Source organism: Embiotoca jacksoni, unplaced genomic scaffold, assembly GCF_022577435.1.
Source record: "Embiotoca jacksoni isolate LCO1_2020_lvr unplaced genomic scaffold, fEmbJac1.0.p SCAF_3, whole genome shotgun sequence".
In the NCBI taxonomy this organism is placed as follows: Eukaryota; Metazoa; Chordata; class Actinopteri; family Embiotocidae; genus Embiotoca; species Embiotoca jacksoni.
In genome coordinates, this window is record NW_027185381.1 from 20,826,339 (window position 1) to 20,846,310 (window position 19,972).

General features: G+C 40.3%; 1 protein-coding gene and 1 long non-coding RNA gene across 5 annotated transcripts in view; one reads left to right on the forward strand and one right to left on the reverse strand.

Annotated features, from left to right (window-relative positions):
• The window catches only part of abcc8 (ATP-binding cassette, sub-family C (CFTR/MRP), member 8), a 53,873-nt gene extending 35,142 nt beyond the window's left edge, over positions 1 to 18,731 (reverse strand). Inside the window, exons 1-10 of one of the 4 annotated variants that reach the window (XM_069162932.1) lie at positions 18,358 to 18,730; positions 14,891 to 15,053; positions 12,633 to 12,774; positions 11,361 to 11,482; positions 10,586 to 10,752; positions 7,666 to 7,908; positions 4,346 to 4,534; positions 2,897 to 3,061; positions 2,375 to 2,530; positions 1,871 to 1,915 (exon numbers count right to left, since the gene is read on the reverse strand). In XM_069162932.1, the coding sequence (XP_069019033.1) occupies positions 1,871 to 1,915; positions 2,375 to 2,530; positions 2,897 to 3,061; positions 4,346 to 4,534; positions 7,666 to 7,908; positions 10,586 to 10,752; positions 11,361 to 11,482; positions 12,633 to 12,774; positions 14,891 to 15,053; positions 18,358 to 18,378 (1,413 nt within the window). In that variant the 5' untranslated portion in view covers positions 18,379 to 18,730. Of the gene's footprint in view, positions 1 to 1,870; positions 1,916 to 2,374; positions 2,531 to 2,896; positions 3,062 to 4,345; positions 4,535 to 7,665; positions 7,909 to 10,585; positions 10,753 to 11,360; positions 11,483 to 12,632; positions 12,775 to 14,890; positions 15,054 to 18,357 lie in introns of all 4 variants that reach the window. The other 3 variants (XM_069162934.1, XM_069162931.1, XM_069162933.1) reach the window with 3 other exon arrangements.
• On the forward strand, positions 15,428 to 19,886 carry LOC138206326 (uncharacterized). The gene is made up of 3 exons (XR_011178937.1): positions 15,428 to 15,678; positions 19,618 to 19,693; positions 19,799 to 19,886. It is a non-coding gene; the product is annotated as an uncharacterized lncRNA (long non-coding RNA).
• Positions 19,887 to 19,972: the final 86 nt, after the last annotated feature.

Genomic DNA, 19,972 nt, shown 5'->3' on the forward strand with positions numbered 1-19,972 from the left:
CTGAGATGAGTGGCAAATTTCAAAAGCTCAGTGACACGTCCCTTAAGGGCAGGAGGTGATAAACACAGAGCACAATGGAATCATTCACAGTCTGGGGCAGACAGGTGGATAGAGACAGTGAATACTAAAACTGCTTAAAACCTCTGAGATACTGGCGGGCTTACAGTGCCACCGAGGGATTTAACACACCCTGTCTCTGAAGTATTGTTTTAATTTTATTCAGAAATATAACATTTGTATCTCTGCTGACAATTTCTATCAACACCTTCCCTGTTAAGAACTTTTTCATCCAGAGCTTGAGTTGATGCAGTCATCAAAGTACTGAATCATGGTTGATTTTGTTTCTACCTTTAAACTGTCTGCACAAATGCTACCACTGAAAATACAACAAGACAAAGATCCCCATGAAGTCAGTGCACCAGGAAATCTAAATGGTCGACAGTTTGTGTCATCAGTTGGAAAAACTGTGTGCACATGTCATGTATGTGTTATTTTGTGCAAGCAAACATTATTGTGTTTTTGTAGCCACCATCACTCATTCTTGTATTTGAGTCAGTCCCTTTCATCTTTTTTTTGCATTTAGACCATCTGTTTTGAGCCTTTTCATGCGAGATGCAAACACATCCTTTGTGTCAGTGTTTTCTTCGATAAAGAGCATATTCTTTCTCCAAACACAATAAAAGAGGCCAACAAAGGACCAAATATCAGCCAAAACAAGAAGTGTGTATTCATGCTCGCAATAACACTCACAAAGCCTGCTGCAAAAATGTATTTCTGCAAAATAAAAAATAAAATTGCTCAAAAACTGGAAATAAAACTCTCCTCATGGATTCTATGCCATGTTTGCTTGTGTAATGGCTGTTTCTGGATGTCCAAAGTCTTTATCTTCACAAACTTCTACTGGCACAAAGTGTAAGCAAATGAAAAATGAGAATAACTTTTTATTTCAGGCAAACCTGTTTTAAATTTGATGTGGATGAAATTATAGAAGCCAGAGGAAGAAAGACTCAGCAGGTGAATATGACCAGAAAATATGCTCATATAGAACGAAACATTTCAGTTTCAGCAGGTTTCCTGTAAAAATCAATTTTCGCGAGGAGCTAATCGACCTGCAGGGTTTGCAGAAATTGTATTTTCATTATATCCTACAATGTTTGTTTTCAATTCTAATTTCTCCTGGGAACTTAATAATATATGAAGTATCCTACTGATTACAAAGTCCTGTGCATTACGAATTACAAAATAGGACAACATCTCAAAGCATGAACTTGATAGGCTTCCAATCGACAGCACACATTTGCAGCGAATCCATTCTGCCTCCCACACGGTTTGTAACACCTGACACTCAGTTTACAGTCTTCACATCTCTGTATACCATCCTTCATTTCCCACACGATCATAAAGAAAGCTTTGCCCTATACTACGAGTCTGATGGGACGGTGCACAGCAAGATAGAGAGTAATAGAGACGGCAAGCAGGAGCACGAACCACACAACAATCCAGTGTGATATACATATTTGAAAGACAGCAGCAAAATGAAGTTCCACCCATCAAGATGCAAACATTATACAAGAGCAATGCAATAACAGAAAGGCAGCAACACGGCCATGCAAAATGTAACTACACAATCCATTACAATATATGCATTTACACTATATATACAATATAGTGTAAAACCTAATTTATAACTCTTTGTAAAGGGATTACAGCGTAGCTACAGAGAACACACACATAACCAGGTACAGAAAAAAACACATGACAGAACTGTTACTGTCAGCTTGCACTGCTTTGTTTTCTCATGTTTATGATGCCAGTGAATTGTTAATGGCGGAGACGACATTAATGGTTTACTGTGGAGGTTTTTTTTTACCTCTAGTCCTTCTTTGATTTTTAAGTGATGTAGTACACAATACTCCTGTTTCATGGAGGAAGGAAATGGATTCAACAGATTTGTTCAACCTCAGGGATACACACAGCGCATTTGGGTGAGCAAATTTAAACATAACTTTTGGTTTGTTTGCGAGAAACTGCCACAGGGCACCTTCGAGAAGGACTCGGCTATATTCTCATTTTAAATTAAATATATCCAGCACAGACATCTCTGCTGCAAACCTTCTGCTTACACAGATATCCCTTCTATTCATTTAATGAAAGCAAGCTAACATGTGAATGCAGCTGCAGGTTCATCATGAGTTACGAGGATTAAAGTTTAGTTATGCAACAATAGTGTTGCTCTACAAGACAGCGTGAAAGCAACCATTTCAAGCTGTTGTTGGAAACATAATCAAATGATACACCAACACCTACATAGTGGATGAACAACAAAGGCTTCGGTATCTACAGACAGAACAGAGGAGACAAACATTTTTCTTACCTGGACTGGCATAGCCCACAGGTTAGGACAGAGGAAGAAAAACCACATGAGCTGGTTGGTATCTATGGCGACCAGGTTGCAGATCTGATTAACCGTTAGCTCACCCATGGACATGTTGGATGTGCACAGACGCATGATCTTGTTATAGATTTTTGTCTGGGGAGACACAAAGATGAACAGATGTTTCCTTCATAATCCTTCAGTTTCTTGGCTCATTGAGCATTTCTCTTTAGTGCCACTGAACTGATTATGAACAGGTGTGCCATGTTGCTACCGGTCATGACGGGCATCCTCAATGAAAACCCTACATATACATTGACAGAACTTTTTATAAACCATACAAGCAGTCAACTATTGAAAACAAGGAGCATAAATAAATACATAAATCAGACTGGACAATGTGAGAGGAAAGGAGAGATTCAAAGGGGCACAAAGTAGATACCTAATAAAAAAGTATTTTTCTCTATTTTTAATTATTTTGGCAAAATGTTTTACATCACTTGGAGAATTTCTCAAGCATACCTGTATGGCTCCACGCAGGTTGATGCCTGTCTCAATGGCCACATAGTAGGAGGCCTGGAGGAAGGTCCGCTGCAGAAGCAGGGCGAAGAAGAGCAGCACAGCCAACACATACGCATTCTCCAGGAACTCCTTGGAGGAAATGAAATATAAACCAAGCAGCCTCATCTGCAAGGGAGAGGGGGAAGATATCGGCTGAATTATCATTTTTAGTCAGGCAGGTACCAAGGTCAATAACAGACACTTAACCCGACAAGATAAAAGGTAACAACATCCGTTTAAAATGATTTCCACTTTACCGCAGGCTTGAATATTGTGCCTGAAACCCAATTGAATTGAAATTAAGTGGATCGTTCAGGGTTTGATACACAGCTGATATGTGGGTGCGAGCTGCAAACCAAAGATCAAGGCAGCCATAGTGGAGAGACACGATACCCCCCTCAAAGATTAATGAACTCTGCACCAGTAAGAGTTCACTCTCCTCAAAAGGAATACAAATTATTGATTAGAAATGTGCTTCAGCTCCACAACCACTTATCTTTGAAGTTTTTCTTGTCTATTGCTTTCTCTCAACCCCAAAACACAAATTTCTGCATAATTTTTTTAAATATTGTGTCAATTATAAAAAAAAAGTGGCCTAGTTTCAGTCCTCTCTCCAAACTGACCCGCTGTAACTTGTGAGTGCCATTCTCAAATTAACTTCTGATATTCCACTTAAGTGCATGGATGTCATTTTCAAACTTATAAGTGACGAGTCTTTCTTAGAGAAGGAGGTCTGGGTGTCTGTCTGCCCTCTGTCGAATTTAAGAAACCGAGACAGCTCCGGCAGCAATAAGTCTCATAAATATTTGACGAGGCCTAAATTAATGCAGCATCCGAGTGTACTGGAGAGAGAGCGCATCATAAATGTCTCACCAAGCTGTAGCGGTGACCTTTGATGAAGCCATGTGACAACGCTCTTACAGTATGTCTGAAGCTTGATGTTTCTCTACTACACAATCATTGTCTGAATTCTTTAAAATCTCTATTACAAATGTGATAAAAAAAAATTAAAAAAAAAACTTCTTAACTCATGGTTTACTTACTTGCTTTTTCCTGAGTTTTTCAACATACCTTAAGGCCTTCTTGAACAAATTACATGTATTGCAAATGTCGTCACAAATCGCCTGCCAAAAAGATGCTTTATTTGCTCTTTACTCCCTCTCTTATGTTACACTATTGTTAAACTATTTGGTTTTTTCTTGCTGCTGTGATGACCGAATATCCCCACTGTGGGATTAATAAAGTCAATCTTATCTTATCTGATCTGATCTGATCTTATCTTATCTTATCTTATCTTATCTTATCTTATCTTATCTTATCTTATCTTATCTTATCTTATCTTATCTTATCTTATCTTATCTTATCTTATCTTATCATACTGTGTGCATGGCAGTGTGGTGGACCCCTCACCGGCGCCTGACTGGTGCGATTGTCTTTGCTGATGTGGTGGACGATGCCAGATATGCATAGAGGGCCGGCGAAGCCCAGCAGGTCGGCCAGGAAGCGGAATGTGATGCTGAGGATGAGCGGCCTGCCGAACGCTTTCCTCAAGGCCTGCCAGATCCACTTTGGACCCTGGGGTGCTGTGCCTTGAGGTCTCTGAGGGGAGAAGAAAAGAAAAGGGACAGAGATGGAAAAATATCAGCATGCATAGTGAATACAGTGAGGAGCCAAGAGACAGCCAGATGGTCAATATCACTTGCTAAATACAATGAATCTGCAGTGGCTGAATAACATAACATAACGTAACGTAACGTAATGTAACATAACATAACATAACATAACATAACATAACATAACATAACATAACATAACATAACATGATTTGGATTATTGAAATCAAAATTTAAAACTATAATCACCATTTATGAGTGACACAATTACATTATTTCATTAGTGTAATGAAGATACTAGCTGTTGGTGACGATCACAATAAACTGGATAGCTACTGCAGTGCCATTTCTCTGTGGAGTCAAAGTGGCAGCACAACAAAAGGACAAAAAAAAAAACTGGGTTAGAAAACAAAAGCCCACGAACAGAGAAAGAGTACATAATTGCTTGAACATAAAAGATGAATCAGCACTGAAAACTCAAGATTTGGTCCACCACTGCAACAGAAACCTGCAAAATGAGGTCAGATTCAGGGCTCCCATCCTCCCTGCTGCTGCATCGTGGGATGTGGCGATTAAGTGTCAAAGTGGAGCTCAGCTTGTCATATATATAAATGCTCTAGATGTAATGATGCTGGAAAACCATGTCCGTGATGCAAGGGATTACACAACCAGTGAACACAGATGGGCAGAGTATATTAAGAAATTGGTGTTAGTTTATATTCATTAATAATGTCCAAAATATATTAGTTTCACAAACAGCACATCAGATTGGTTCGGTGAGTCAGATAGTGATGTTTAGAGGAAAACATCTGGACTGGCAAGGTGCAGTAAACAATCCCAGAAGATTTTCACTGTGTGTGTGTGTGTGTGTGTGTGTGTGTGTGTGTGTGTGTGTGTGTGTGTGTGTGTGTGTGTATCTCTGTGAACATGACTGACTCACTCTCAAAACTGTGAGAACAGACGTGACCGTGATCATGTGTCTCCATCTTTCCATTCGAGCTCATATTGGACCTCAGCATTCATACGAAATATCATTGCGCACGTCACACACACGCATCCTTTCTTTCCACCTTGGGTTCAAAGAACTACGAAGGAGGATGTTTCATTCTCACACACTCAGAGTGAAGCTAGCTTCCCATGAAGTGCAGTGCTTTCACCCCCGCAGGGGTCGGGATGTCGCCTCGTTCACAGTAGAATGGAAATGACCCGCCGCCTCCGGGTCCTCCTCTAAATGCCCCACCGCCGCCGCCACCACCCTTCCCCAAAGCTCCACTGGGATATCTCAATCTCTCTCATCCCTCCCTCCTGCCGGAAGGAAGTGGGGTTGCGTTCACACCGGACGCACACGCAGCAGTGACGGATCTCGGTGACCTTCCAAACACTGGAAAACAATGACCCTGTAGAGGAGGGCCCTTCGTCTCTGACTCCTGACACGTGCTCCAAACGTGAGACGGAGAAAGGCAAAGAAGAAAGAAGGAACAATAATATGTAATGAGGAAACATCCTCAATTTGGACTTGGATTAACAAGACTGGAAGATCACTTCCTCAGGGAAAGAGCAAGAAAGTGGACAAATACTGTTTCATCAGCCAGTTAAAGTCTCATATTATTACATGTCATAAATTCATACATCTTTCAAGGGACTTTCAAGAGCCATTTAGGAAGCCATTTAGTCCATGTATCAATTTTGCAAAAGATAAGGAGGAACTGAAAAAGTGTAAATATAAAATTTTATGAAAGGAAGCTTTTTTTGATTTTTGAAATTGGAAGCATTTTGGAAAAACCCTCTTCATTTTTGCATGAGTACAGGGAGACGTTACACATTTGACAGATGATTTTGTCCAAACTGACTCACAATTGAAGGAAACCCACAAAGAAACAGGGATAACATGTAAAACCCGCACAGAAAGCCAGCCAGCGAATTCAGTCTATATGAGCTATAACTGTTAACCACTGAGTCACTGTGCTGCCTTTATCTTGGAAGTATTTTTCTAATTAACGCACAGAGGAGAAGAGGAAGACAAAACACTGCAGTATGCAGTAAGGCAATCCAAAACAGCAGCCTTAGAGATTACCATATGATTTATTAGCACCAACGAACAAAGGCACCGCTTGAGGGATAGAAAATATAAGAAGCATTACAAATTTGGATGAAATTTTTCTGAATTAAAGAGGACTTTACAGATAGTGGTAGAAATAATAAGCCTGAGAATGTTCATACGTGAATGCTTGTGGCAGTCTGACATGTCACTGTTTACATTATTGAGTAATCTCACTGAAAAAAGATTATTGGTCCCTGTTCAGCCAGAGCTGAGTCATCACAGGAAAGAGATCAACTCTGGTCCTTCTTGAAAACTGCAGCATAAAAATGCTCATAAAAAGATCACTTCAAACAAAGGTCACACTGGCCTCAACACTCTTATTCAACAGAAACACTAACAACACAAGATTTGATGAGATGGTTAAACTAACAGATGGACTAAAATAGAAGTGGGGGCATAAGGAGCCAAACAAGATGCCGTCTGAGCTCTTATGTAAATACTTAAAATCTTATTTTTGTCTCTGGGTGTAACATCTCAGTTGATCCCTCGATGATAATCATCAAATTTACAAGAGAATAGTTTTCTGCTATTACACAATCTGGTTAGTCCAAAGATGCCTGATTAAAATAACCCTTTACAACCCTTAATATGTAGAAATTTGCTTCATTCTTTGTGCACAAAACGCTCACTAATTCCCTTTGACACAGAGGAGGAAAAAAATCTGAAACTCATGATGGAAACAGCTCCGTATTATCGCTCATAATTTTACAGCTCATATTCTGCTACTTTCTGTTTTCCATCTGCACCAATGCCTGACACGAACATTAATATCTGTTCAGTCAAACAACAAAGGTAGAGGTGCGTTTGATTTTTATCACATCAAGGTGCTGCAAAGTAAAATCACACACATAGTTGCTGTAATCACAGAGGGAACATGTTTACTCGTAATAGCTAAATAATAGTAACTTGTCTTGGTTGAGTGTTTCATGTGAGCTGTGTGTTTAATGTGATTACACAGCGATCAAAGGGTTAAACTGGTTTGACCACATGACAAAACTCCACTAACTAGCACTGACCTTCTGTTCTTCAAACTCCTTTCGAAGCTTGATGTAGTTTGTGAGCGCTCTCATCGCAATGGGCAGCTTGCCGATGACCTTGAGGTCGATGGGTCGTCTGTGGGCGGAGGTGATGAAGGTGTTCATCCACCAGTAGGTGGCTTTGGACAACAGGTTGACGAAGGGCTGCAGGAAGCGAACACCGAGGTCCTGGAGGTCTTCGGGAGGCTTCACCTCTTGTGGATTGGCGAAACACATGTAGCGCTGCGACAGAGAGAGGCGGTTTGGTTTATTCTTGGATTTTCTGCAGTGAACTGAAAACCGAGCAAAAACAAGAAAAACTCCAGAAATAGAAGCATCAACTCGTCTGTGTAGATAAAAATTATAATTCAACACATGCTACATAGGAGAGCTACAACACAATGGATATGTCACTTGAACACACTCTTATTAGTGGGCGTAATTATAACTGTTGAGAGAGAAATTGTTTTTGATGTGTATTAATTACAGGTTGTCTGATATCACGATGGTAAAGCTTAATGGTTCGCTGGGTGTTCTACTTTTACTTCAGCTATAAATTGGAGCTTTTAGATCAACACAATAGAGGTGGTGCAGTGAAATTTAACTTTACAATGTATGAAGACAAAACTGTGAAAACAGAGTCAGCAGAGATGAGCAGTGCGTTTTCAAGCTTCATGGAAACTAGGTTAGTAACTGGCAGGCTAATTACCACAGAAAATGTTCAAACACTGACCTATTTATGAACACAAAATCATATAAATAACGCTGGGTGCTATCATATTGTGCTTCCATGGTTGTGTTTAAAAAAGAGGTTAAGATAGAAATAGAAAAGTCAGCAGTTATGTTTCCCTAATTCATGTTTAATTGTGTATTAATCAATTAATTAATTAATTAATTAATTAACGATACTTTATTAAATAATTAAAAAGACAAGCAATTTTTGGAGATGGCGGCTTGTCAAAACCATTTCATTACTGAAAATATTATGCAGGCAATCACTTGAGTAATATTTAATCTACATGTAATTACAGTGCAATTATTGATCATATAAATTAAAGGGCATTCATATCCTTATTACCGAGCCCATAAATGCACTCCAACAAATGGAGCTCAAACAGGCTGAATGCAAGGCATGATGGGAGAATCACTTTCCGTGCCGTTCACCCAGGGGAGTCCGATTCAGTAACAGATGTGCGCTCGGTGCAGATGTTAACACAGACACACACTCTAAATCATCCAGAGGAAAAAGACAGAGAAGTGAACACTGGTCTGACATTATCTCGGATGTGCTCAAGAAGGGTCAGATGGTTGAAAAGGACAAAAGCTGAATTATCAAAAGATATAACTGATTAGTTTGTTGTGCAATAACTAAAAAACAGCTATAAACTCATATAAAAGACCAACATGAAGTTCATTTCGCTCCCAGAATCGGTTTTAAAGATAATGTTGATCACATTTTGGTCATGATTTAGTGCGGCACACCTGTAAACCAAATATTAGCCAGATGTTAACTTGGGAGCTCTAATTGTCTGTTTCATAAAGCTCAGTGGACCCAGCCTTTGATTTCATATAATAAACTTTAGTTATTGTTTTTTTTTAGGATCATTTTAGGACAACATAAATCTGTCAATCAGTAACTAACGTGATCTCATTAACGTACTATGAAGCTTTTATCTTGCACTATCATGTTAAAAACCGTCAAAATGAGCATTTACGTTGTGTTTGGTGCAAATTAGGTGAATATAGTAACATCATGGATGTATCCTGGAGAACTGGATACTAAATTTAAAGATGATGTTGGATTAGGATAAGGGACCAGCTGATTGACAGTGAAACAAGCAGAGTTTAGAGCTTTAGAGTTTTAGAGCTTTAAAAGCTATTTCTCCATTCCGGGTTTGCTCCCATATTATGTGGCACAATGCACATGTGCATGAATGTTTGCATGGCTGTGGCTTCACATGCGGCTTTACATTGTGACTAGACTTCACATTATTATGACTCATGAAAATAAAACTCACTTTTCAAGGTGCTGTGGATGTTTTAAAGATATAAAAACTCACAAGAATTAAAAATTCACAATAGAAAAGGTAACTAAAAGAGCAACAGTTTTACAGAGATCTCTTTTATCACGTTTGTTGATGGGGGAAACGCTTTTTGGGCCGTAGGGGATATTTTTATTACCTTATCATGAATGACCTCTGGGAAAAGGCTGCCTTATATATAACGAGACTGAGTGGCGGCTCGGTGGCTGTAAAACTTACTAAAATGCAAAGGGCCCTCTCCAGATACATTGTTTTGTTTGTCCCTTTTGGGCTACTGTGGAAACATGGCGGTGAAACATGGCGGTAAAACATGGCGGGCTCGGGTGAAGAAGTCATGAAGGGCTCATTGTAAGGCAAAGGAAACAACAGTTCTTAGTTTCAGGTGTTTATACATTATTGAAAAGATAATCCTACACACTGAACCTTTAATAAGCTTGTGAGCACTGTTTTCATTTAAAGCATGTTAGCATGTAGTTAAAAGCACTCCTTGTCCTTTTTAAACATAGTGGCTTGCCGGACTGGAGACTGAATTTTTCTTTGGATATTGGCATCTTTGTTTCTCTGTAAATAACTCCTTTAGAAAGAAGGTTTCTTTATGCTGGCATTTAAATGACAACAATGAAAGCTATCTGAGTGCTGTCACCACAGTCAAATGCACCAATATACACATTACCTTTCAAACAGTTAAAAAAAAAAAAAAGAAACGCATCACTGCATCCAACCTATTTTTAACTCACTCTTGGTGGCTTCACTGATTGCTGACCACTGGAGCCATTTGGATTACAGACGAAAGGAAGCTAAACACAGTTTATAATCAGATGATGACAAATGCCTGCAATGGCGCAAGCATAAAGACACACACACAGACACACACTCACCCTGCCCAGGATGACCTTGATCTCCACAGCTAGTAGGAGTCCATACAGCAGCACTAGCAGTCCCGTGATGCAGTAGCGTAGCTGCCTGGGGCCGATGCCATGTTCGGTGTACTTGGAGAACTTGATGGTCTTCATGATGAAGGCCAGCACCCAGTAGATCAGCAGGGCTGTGGAGATTTAGCAGGGATCAGAGCCACACAATAAATCACCAGACAATCCAAAAATAATCCGACAGCAGGCTTACATTAGAGCGAGGGTTTAAATTGACATAATGTCACCTGCATGAAACTGCTTTGTGCAAAGTTCAGGTGTATTTTGAGATGATTTGAGACACATTTCATATATGTAATAACCATGGCTCAACCTTGAGGTACAATTTATTTACTAAACATTTTTGTCAATGAAAGTAGCATTTAATTTGATGTTTTAGTCCTTCAGCAACAACAAAAACCTTCAAGATATTAGCTTTGATGCCATAGCTGCTCTTTTCTTTCCTCCTCCCCCAAGATTGTAACAACAATACTTCAGCAATGTATGTCTAGCAGCTGTCAAGGTCAACACCTAGAATTGAGAAAAAAGCATCTAGGACTCTGCAGCAGACTCGTACACAGTGTTTACAATTCAGTGATGTTTTCACAAGACTTGATCAAACTGTGATGCTACAAAATGCTCTTCCTACCAAGGGAAGCTACCCAAAAGGGAAATTGATAGAGGTGTGTGTTTCTAAAACAGATTTGACTGTGCTCAGTAAACCTTTAATTTATGAATACTGTACCTAATAGTAGCTTTGGGAAGTTGGAGGTCTCGATGTTATGATAGTAGACAATAGAGGTGATGCCAGCCATGAAAGCCAGAGCTGCCGGCATGTACAGGTGAAGGTGGGGGGACTGGCTGAACCTGTAAATAACCATCAGATTAGAGATTAGAGAAGGCACAAAAAGACTGACCTTTATTAGTTACAGTGATAAGGTTACCAGCAAAGACAATACATTTCATATGTATTGTTTTGGCTGGGATAGAGCATCTTCTGTAACACCACATGTTTTTGTTTGTATTGCAATGTCTTTCCAAGAGTCAAAAGACAAGACAAAGGGTGGATGTTGAAGTCATAAAACTGCATAAACATTAAGCAGACAAGGTTACATACAAACAGGCCTGAGCAACCATCTCAGGCTCTTCAGCGTAAAAAGCCCAGTGAAGTGACGAGCACATCGAGAGCTCGTCTGTTCACTTCAGTAACAATCACTCTCGGTTATTTAACAGTAATCCTGGGGGTTTATTGGTCCCTGTTGCGTATGGATTCACCATTGAGGGTCCAGACAGAAACAGAGACAAATACACAGTAGATAACAAAAGAAGGTGAGGAATTTAAAGAGAAAAAGGACAAAGATGAATTCCTTCCTTCCTGAATCTTCTCGTGATTTATGTTTGACATTTAACTCACTGACATAGGTGGTTGGTATTCGACTTTCAGAAAATCGCTGTGTCGTCTGACTCTGTTCTTGTTCACTTGATGCTTTTTGGAGCCAGACTGTGTATATTGTGAGGTTAATGTAATGTTATTTAGGCTAACCGTCCACAGAGAAAAGCAAGCAGTCCTCTGGGTAAAGCAGTTTATTTAGGGTCATTATGAATCCCCCAGATTACCTGTTATGGAGAGGGAAAAAGAGTATCGGTGCACAAGAAAAAGTTACAGTACACCAGAGAGTAAAATCTAGAGGTGCCGATTCTGCGTACCGCTGAGTACCGGACCTCTTTGAGCACTGATTAATTAGCTCAGGTGCTGAATGCCTGCCATCCCAGGTAGATTTTAGTGAAGCAACCAAGAACACTTAAGCTAGAGAATTGAATTATGCATCACTCAAAAAAAATGCAGAATGGTTCATCGTTATTATTTACTTTTTGTTTCCAAACTAATGTTTTGTAAAATGTAACAAAACATTTAATGGTGAGTAAAAGAGGGAATGATTGAGGCTAGTAGTTCACAAACACCTGACTGAAATCACGATGAGGCTTCAGGATTAGATTATCAGAATGACAAACATACCCATCAGAGACGATGCCTTCTGCAATCTCACAGACGAGGATGAAGAGCAGGACGAAGGTGAGGAGCCAGCGCAGGTTGTGTCCAGGAAAGTGGAGCCAGGTGCTGTGGTGGATGTGGACCTTTGAACTCTGGCTGCCCCAACCTCAAACAGGAAGCAGGAAATACAAGTTTTGAAAGGCCTCACGGGTGTTACACATTAAAAATACAGTCAAGAGGTTCTTCTCAAATTTTATGTACACATTTGGAGAATGTTAATGGAGAGTGAGACGACAGTATTGTTCTTCTTGACTCCTTTCTTTGCAAGTCGCTGTAACTGCACTTCATCCTTTGTTCCTTCACTTAGACAGATGTTGATCTCAGCTCAGAAATGATGGACTCATCAAAGTGCAATTCATACTAATAATTTGAGTCACTACTGTCATAAAAAACACCTCTGCTGATGCAATTATGTAAATGACTCCTCTTCTTTTGGCTCTTCAGCAGTTTATCTCACTGAAAAGTGTTTGCACAGGCTGGAATGTATTGCATCTCTTCCTCTTCATCTCTTTTTAACACATGCAAATTCATTCAATCTGCTCAAGTACTGCACAATATAATTAAATTCATCATCACTATATTTAATCATATAACATGGCAATTTGGTGAAATGTACAAAAATCGCACCTTGAATCCTCACATTGTTGATATGTATAATAAACTGCTTGCATTACACCAGACAAAATATATAAAGCATACAATAAATGTACTAATTTGGTGAGTTTTTGATTACAATTTAAATGGATTACCTTCAGCCAACAACGGGTAATCCGGAAAATGGGATTAATCCAGATTTAATAGTTGAAAAACTGAGATAAGCTGTCTTATTAAGGTGCTATGGTACACGCATGCACATTATCCTCTTGTGTTTGTAGCCTTGATGTGACAAGGTGAACTATTAGCCAGCACTCTACAGAGTAAGACGATAAATACTGTAGCTTCAGGACACAATGGAGTGCAGAAGAGAGTTTGTTAACAGGACTGTGATGTGACTGAAGGTGAACATGAAAGCTTTGACACCCCTGAGGTTTGTCTTCGCTGCCAAAGTTGTTAGTGAAAGCACATTAGCTCAGGGCGACAGGGAAGAGGAGAGAGAAATCCCTGCAGTGTACAGCAGGACCGTCATTCGACAACAGACTCACACTGCCCTGTTAATGAGTGTGTTTGCCTTCCTTCTTCAAGACTGCTCATTATCTTATATTTGGTGACACTATTTCACAAAGGAAAGAGAAGAAATATTTATGGAGGCAGAAATATCTTCTTGAAGCATCCACAGGTGGAGGAAGTATGGGGATTCAATATTTAGGTAAAAGTAGCAATATTACAATGTAAAAATACTCTATCACAATAAAATTCAATGGAAATGTCACTAAAGTAGACATACATATTGTTTCCAATCCTATAGTACATATTATTGCATTCATTTGTCTATCATTGTTTTAAATTACTTGTTTTCTTTAACCAATATCAAAAATCCAAAGTTTATCATCTTATTCCAAAAAGAAAAGCGAATTTAAGCAATTTAGAAGCTTTCACAAACACAGTGGTCAACAGGAACACAAAGCCAGCGTCAAACCAATGTGTAGACAGACAAAATGTCATCCTGCTTTACAAAAAAGGGCACTAAATTCACACACACACACACACACACACACACACACACACACACACACACGGTGCGCACACACACTGACATGAGAGGGCAGATGATGAGGCTGGAGCATGACTAGCAGAAAAGTGTGCAGCGACACAGAGCTGGTCTGTTACACACCGGTGATGACACTAATAGTATGGCCAGCAACCAGAGAGGGGGGCAAACAAAGTGTAACCTAAAACCAGCATCTCTTTTCCTCTGTGCGCTACATTTCATCAGGGGACTCGCATTCACTTGCAGAAATTCTTGCAGCTCAAGAATCATGTCTTTAAGTCAAACAACTCAAGAGACAGATTTTTCTACTGTTGTCTAACCCTCACACCTAAAGATTTCTGTGGGTGCTTTAACTCTGGGAAGACCATGTACAGTTAAAGAAGCTCAATAAAATAATGGTTAGGTGAATCAATACTGAATTAATCACATGCAAATGTAAACAAGCTGATACAGAGAAAACGGACAAGAGCAGATGAATATCCATCAATCTATGTGGACTTGTGCTGAGTGTGTGATCTGTGTAGGAAGGTGGGGTACGAAGAGGTTGAGGATCTCACCTCCCAGCGACACTCACCAATGAAGAGGATGGGAAAGGTGATGAAGAGAAGGAAAACATGGGGCACCACGTTGAGCGCATCCAGGAAACAACCATTGTTCAGAACGCCCCCATCCACGTTGTAGGCCACCGAGTTGTTCTCGTTCCCACAGAACGCCAAGGACATGGTGGAACCGGGACTCTGCGGGGAACCGGCCGGAGGAATAGGAAGAGGAGGAGGAGCAGGAGGAGGAGGAAAAGGAGAGGAGGACCAGAGACAAAGGAGAGACAGAGAGATTTACAAGAAGAGGTTCCTTTTCAAAAGGAACATTGGCTGTGTCTTCAGCAGATCCCGGTAAATCCCAAAGTGACGTCCTTCCTGTTCCCTCTCTAGTCCAGTTCCCAAATATCAGCTCCAGTGAAAGAGAGGAGAAAGAGGGAAGGAGGAAGGAAGAAAGGGTCAGGGATAATCACAGTCCAGTGCAGCAGCAGCTCCCTCTCCTCTCCAATAGTCTAAGCTGCTTTCCCGACCATGCTGGAGAGAAACATCTGCATCCCGTCTGCCCGCAGTCTGCAGACATCCTCTAAAGCGGAAGCTTCACTTGCGGACAACTCCACTGGAATACACGCTCACATTGCTCATACACACAAACACACACACACACACACACACACACACACACAGCTAAAGCAGCGACGGCATTCTGTAGTGCACCTGCTATTCCTGTCTCTTTGAAAATGAGAGCTCAAAACGACCTTGGAAGACGAGAGCAGAGGGGAAAGAGTGTGCAGGCGAGCTAGAGGACTGAGAGACGGAGCCACTGAAGGTAGGAGGGTGAAGACGGGAGGGAACTGTGAATGATGAAGAGACAGAGGAGAGAGAGAGAGAGAGAGAGAGAGAGAGAGAGACACAGAGGAGAGACAGACAAAGAGACAGAATGAGAGAGAGAGAGAGAGAGAGAGAGAGAGAGAGAGAGAGAGAGAGAGAGAGAGATGGTGGAGCACGGCAGCTGGATGACCGGTGCAAACATCATGAAGAGGTACGTGTGAAGAATGAGTGAGCGCATATAACCTAAATCCCGACACCACGTTTTCAGGAGTTATGTAATTCTAACCCTTTTCAACATTATACGTACAAAGCAAGAAGGAGCACGGTGACTGAATAATTAGGCTGCACAAGTGAAAAATAGTGCATAAAATATTCATAAATTCTTGGGACAGATGCCTTGTGCGTCCGATCCTGCAGGGACACATCCAGCTGCAGCTGACTTGTTCAGATGGATCAGCAAAGAGCCACATGGGAGCAGATTGTAATAATCCATCTGGGAGAGAGCTAAAGTATTTTCTTAGTGGATAAAATGATTTGTGTTAAATGTAGTAATCCAAGCCATTCTGACCTTCACATGATAAAAGCTAGGAGATAAGATTAAATGTAATGAGATGTTTGAGTGTTTACACACAGTTTTCTGCTGTTTGACATGCATGGATAATGTCTATAGTTTAACAACAATTATTTAAAAGACAATATAAAACAGAATATAATTTAGAGGGTAATTCTGTTTCACTTATCAAACGTGGTCCTTTGCTAAAGGCTCATCAAAATAATGAAAAATACTCTTGAAGGCGATCTAACAGAAATAGACACTTAATAATTGAAAACTCAAAATGTCTGTTTGATTGCAGGTTTACATTTACCATTCGCCGTTCTTCAAAGAGCCATTAAAAACTGCTCAGAGACATACTTGTCTTAGCTCTCAGATACTCACTGCCATTTCCCCCAAAAATACTGCAGGTTCCTATGACTTTATTACATCATGGTGCACAGTAATTCTGGGAGCAGTGAAGGCATAAAACATAACGTTTCTGCAAATCTACATTTATTTCATCCAGGCAGAGAGGTTTTGATTTGATTGCAGCAGCGGCAGCAGAAATCATGGACTTATATTCATCTACATAATGTGATTTTAGGGAAAACGAGTGTACATGTTTAACTATGTGAAGCTGCCATGTGTTTTGCATTCTGTTTTTAGTGGAGTTTGAAACATGAAAACAATGCAAACCTGCAGAAAAAAAGAGACCGCAGTGGATTTGCACTGCAAGCACATACCAGTGTCCGAAAAATATGAATCATTTAATCATTTAAGATGCTTTTCACACAGACAATACACAGTTTGTATGACCGGTGAAGGTTAGCAGCTATTTTGGAAGCACTGTATAGGAAGTGGTAAAGTGACACCAAACATAGCTGAAAGTGGTGAAATTTCAGTTCATCTTTCATTTCAACACCCAAGAAGATGCGTTCACAGCGACTGCAGCCCTGTCCACTCATTTCCAGTACACATCAATTATCCCATGAAAAAGGAGATCAGTGGAGAGTAAACATTTGGGGAAAAATCAGGGTTTGGAGTACATTAAAGGAGACTGATATTTACACAAACAAACAAAATTTGTGAATCAAAACAGCAGAGAAAAATGTCAGTTGCGGTTCAAAAGTATCTGCTCTTTCAAATATATAACCTCCCAGCATCAATGCCTCATTGTAAGATACATTTTATATCACGCACCGATTATATTATCTGCTCCTCCAGCTGGGATACCAGGCTGGGTTATAGTTCTGTGGTGCCCTACATCAGAGATTAGCTCTAGACATGTCTGAATGGCCCGGGGAGAGGTGAAGTTTCAATGTGCAGAAATAAAGAGAGTTAGTCTATAAAAGCGGCAGCCGCTAAGAGAGTCCCGAAGAAAGGAAAAAGCAATAGAACAAATGAAGAACAATAGATTTATGAAATATCAGAACAAAACAGAGGCCAAGCCATTTTGTGGACATAAAACACCAGATACAAATACACCAACCGAATACAAATAGCAAGAAAGAATATTTGTGTGTTTGCAGAAAGTAGTGATGTGATTTGTTCTGAAGGAGTAAAGTGAGGGTAAAAGGTGAACGATGAATCACTCCTCACTTCGTGGCATCTTTGTGAATTTGTCTGCTATTTCTCACCTGTTCCTAGAGAGAAAGGGGGGGTGATGGTGGGGTGTTTACTTGTGGGAACAGCTCAGCTTTTCATAAAATGCTCTAGATCTGGCAGCAATAATTTGTCATCACAGACAAAGCCCTGCGGTAAAACCAGCACACCCAATATTTTACATCTTCTTATAATTTGCCTGCAGAAGATTAGCCCAGAGGTGAATCCCAGTGATGTATGATCCCATTACAGCACACACATTGACTAAACATGACCTAAACTGACTTGCAACATCATCAGCTAAGACTTAATCTGCAGCCAGATCAGGTCTGTAAAATCATGCATGCAATTAAATGAAAATGTATGTCTACATGTGTATATAACTTGTATGTTATGTGTAAATGAGAAATACTTCATTGGGTAAAGAATAAACTCTCTAATGCTTCACTGTGCAGGAACACTGAATGCTTGCAGAGCAGTTCAACTCCCATTCAACATAAAAGTATGGACTGAAGTGGCAGAGCAGGTGGCAGCACTTACCGGTTTATATCTTGAGATCATCGTTTCAGCCTCGCGTCTCTGCCTTCAGCAACACTCTTCAGGGCTGTCACATGCGTCGCTTGGGGGTTAAAAAAAAAAAAAAGCAGATATCGCAAAACGCAGTCTCTCATGTGTTCAGAGTGCGGCCGACCTCTCGCTGTCCTACTTGCGTTTGACCACCCGACCTGCAGGCGTTGGCGGTTCACGGGTGGAGGTTGTGAGCTGTCCACGGTGCTGAACCCGGGTACCGCGAAGGAGAAGGAGGAGGAAGAGGAGGAAGAGGAGGAGGAAGAAGAAGGAGGCCGATCTTCCGAGGCCACCTTTGTACTCTTGTCATGGACCGTCGTAGCAGGGGGCTGCTCGGCCAAACTCGCCACGGCGATGTGACGCTGAAACTCGTAGCTGACAGCAGTCACGTATGCAACAATGAATCGGGAGAGCCGTTACATAAGGGACAAGTGGGATGTGGTCCAGCAAGGCAACACACATGTAACATTACAACGCCATGCATCACCCTTTTTTTTTTTTTTTTTTTTTAACCAACATAAAATACATATTTACCACAATGACCTGTCCCACACTGATTAAACTCTGATCTTGGCCCATTTAGTGACCCTGAGGTTTGTTCAAATCAGAATTATGAGGACACTCAGGAATCTCTCATTCTTTATTCAAAAAGGAGCACTATTGCCCCCTGTGGACATTTATGTATTAAACTCGATGACTCCCAGTGGCTGAAGTAAATCGATGCACAAATGGAGAGCGAGACGGTGATCAGCAAAGATTAATTAAGCAATTTACCTTAAGCTCCTTTTAATTGTTTAGAACATTGTTTATCCCCATTTAAAACAAACAAAAAAAATGTGAAAACTATTGTAGGTTTTAACGTATTTTACAGTGTCAATCAGTGAGTTAGAACTACATCAAAAAATGGATGTAAACAAGAAATGAAAACAGGCTAATTTCTTATGAAAATTAAAACAACTGTTGGCTTTAAGGTGGACACAAAATACTGGAAATCACTGCCTGATCAAAAAATAAATAATGACAAAGCATAAAAATCTAATCTGAAAATGTTACTTTGCATTAACTTTGTCTGAACTGCTCTTAAAAAAGGGGAGCAGAAAAATCAGTGTGCACAACAGAACCCTTTTTCTAGTCTGAGCAGTCCTTTATTGGGCTTCTTAAACACAGATTAGAGAGTTTCAATTGATTACAGTTTCCCTGTTTTAACTCCTGCTTCATTCTTGCACATTTAAGGACCGATTAGCAGGATCAACCATCTCCAGGCTTGACAGAGGTGATGAGGATTATTGGAAACAACTAAAGCAACACGGTGAGAATTCATACTGACTGTTGTCAATATCTTTAAGATCACTTCTGAAGAAAATTGAGTTTTTAACCTTGTTAACATGTCCGTGCTGTGTTTTTTATATGACAGAAGACATTTCATGAACTAAATAAGCATTCGACATCATTGCTGAGCATCTCTGTTTTGGAAGTGCAGTGACAGTCTGACAGCCTCAAACACACAGATTCAGACAGTCAGGATTTCATGTCACAATCCTCAGAAACCAATCCAGTCAACTTGTAAGGTGGGGATTTCCATAACATG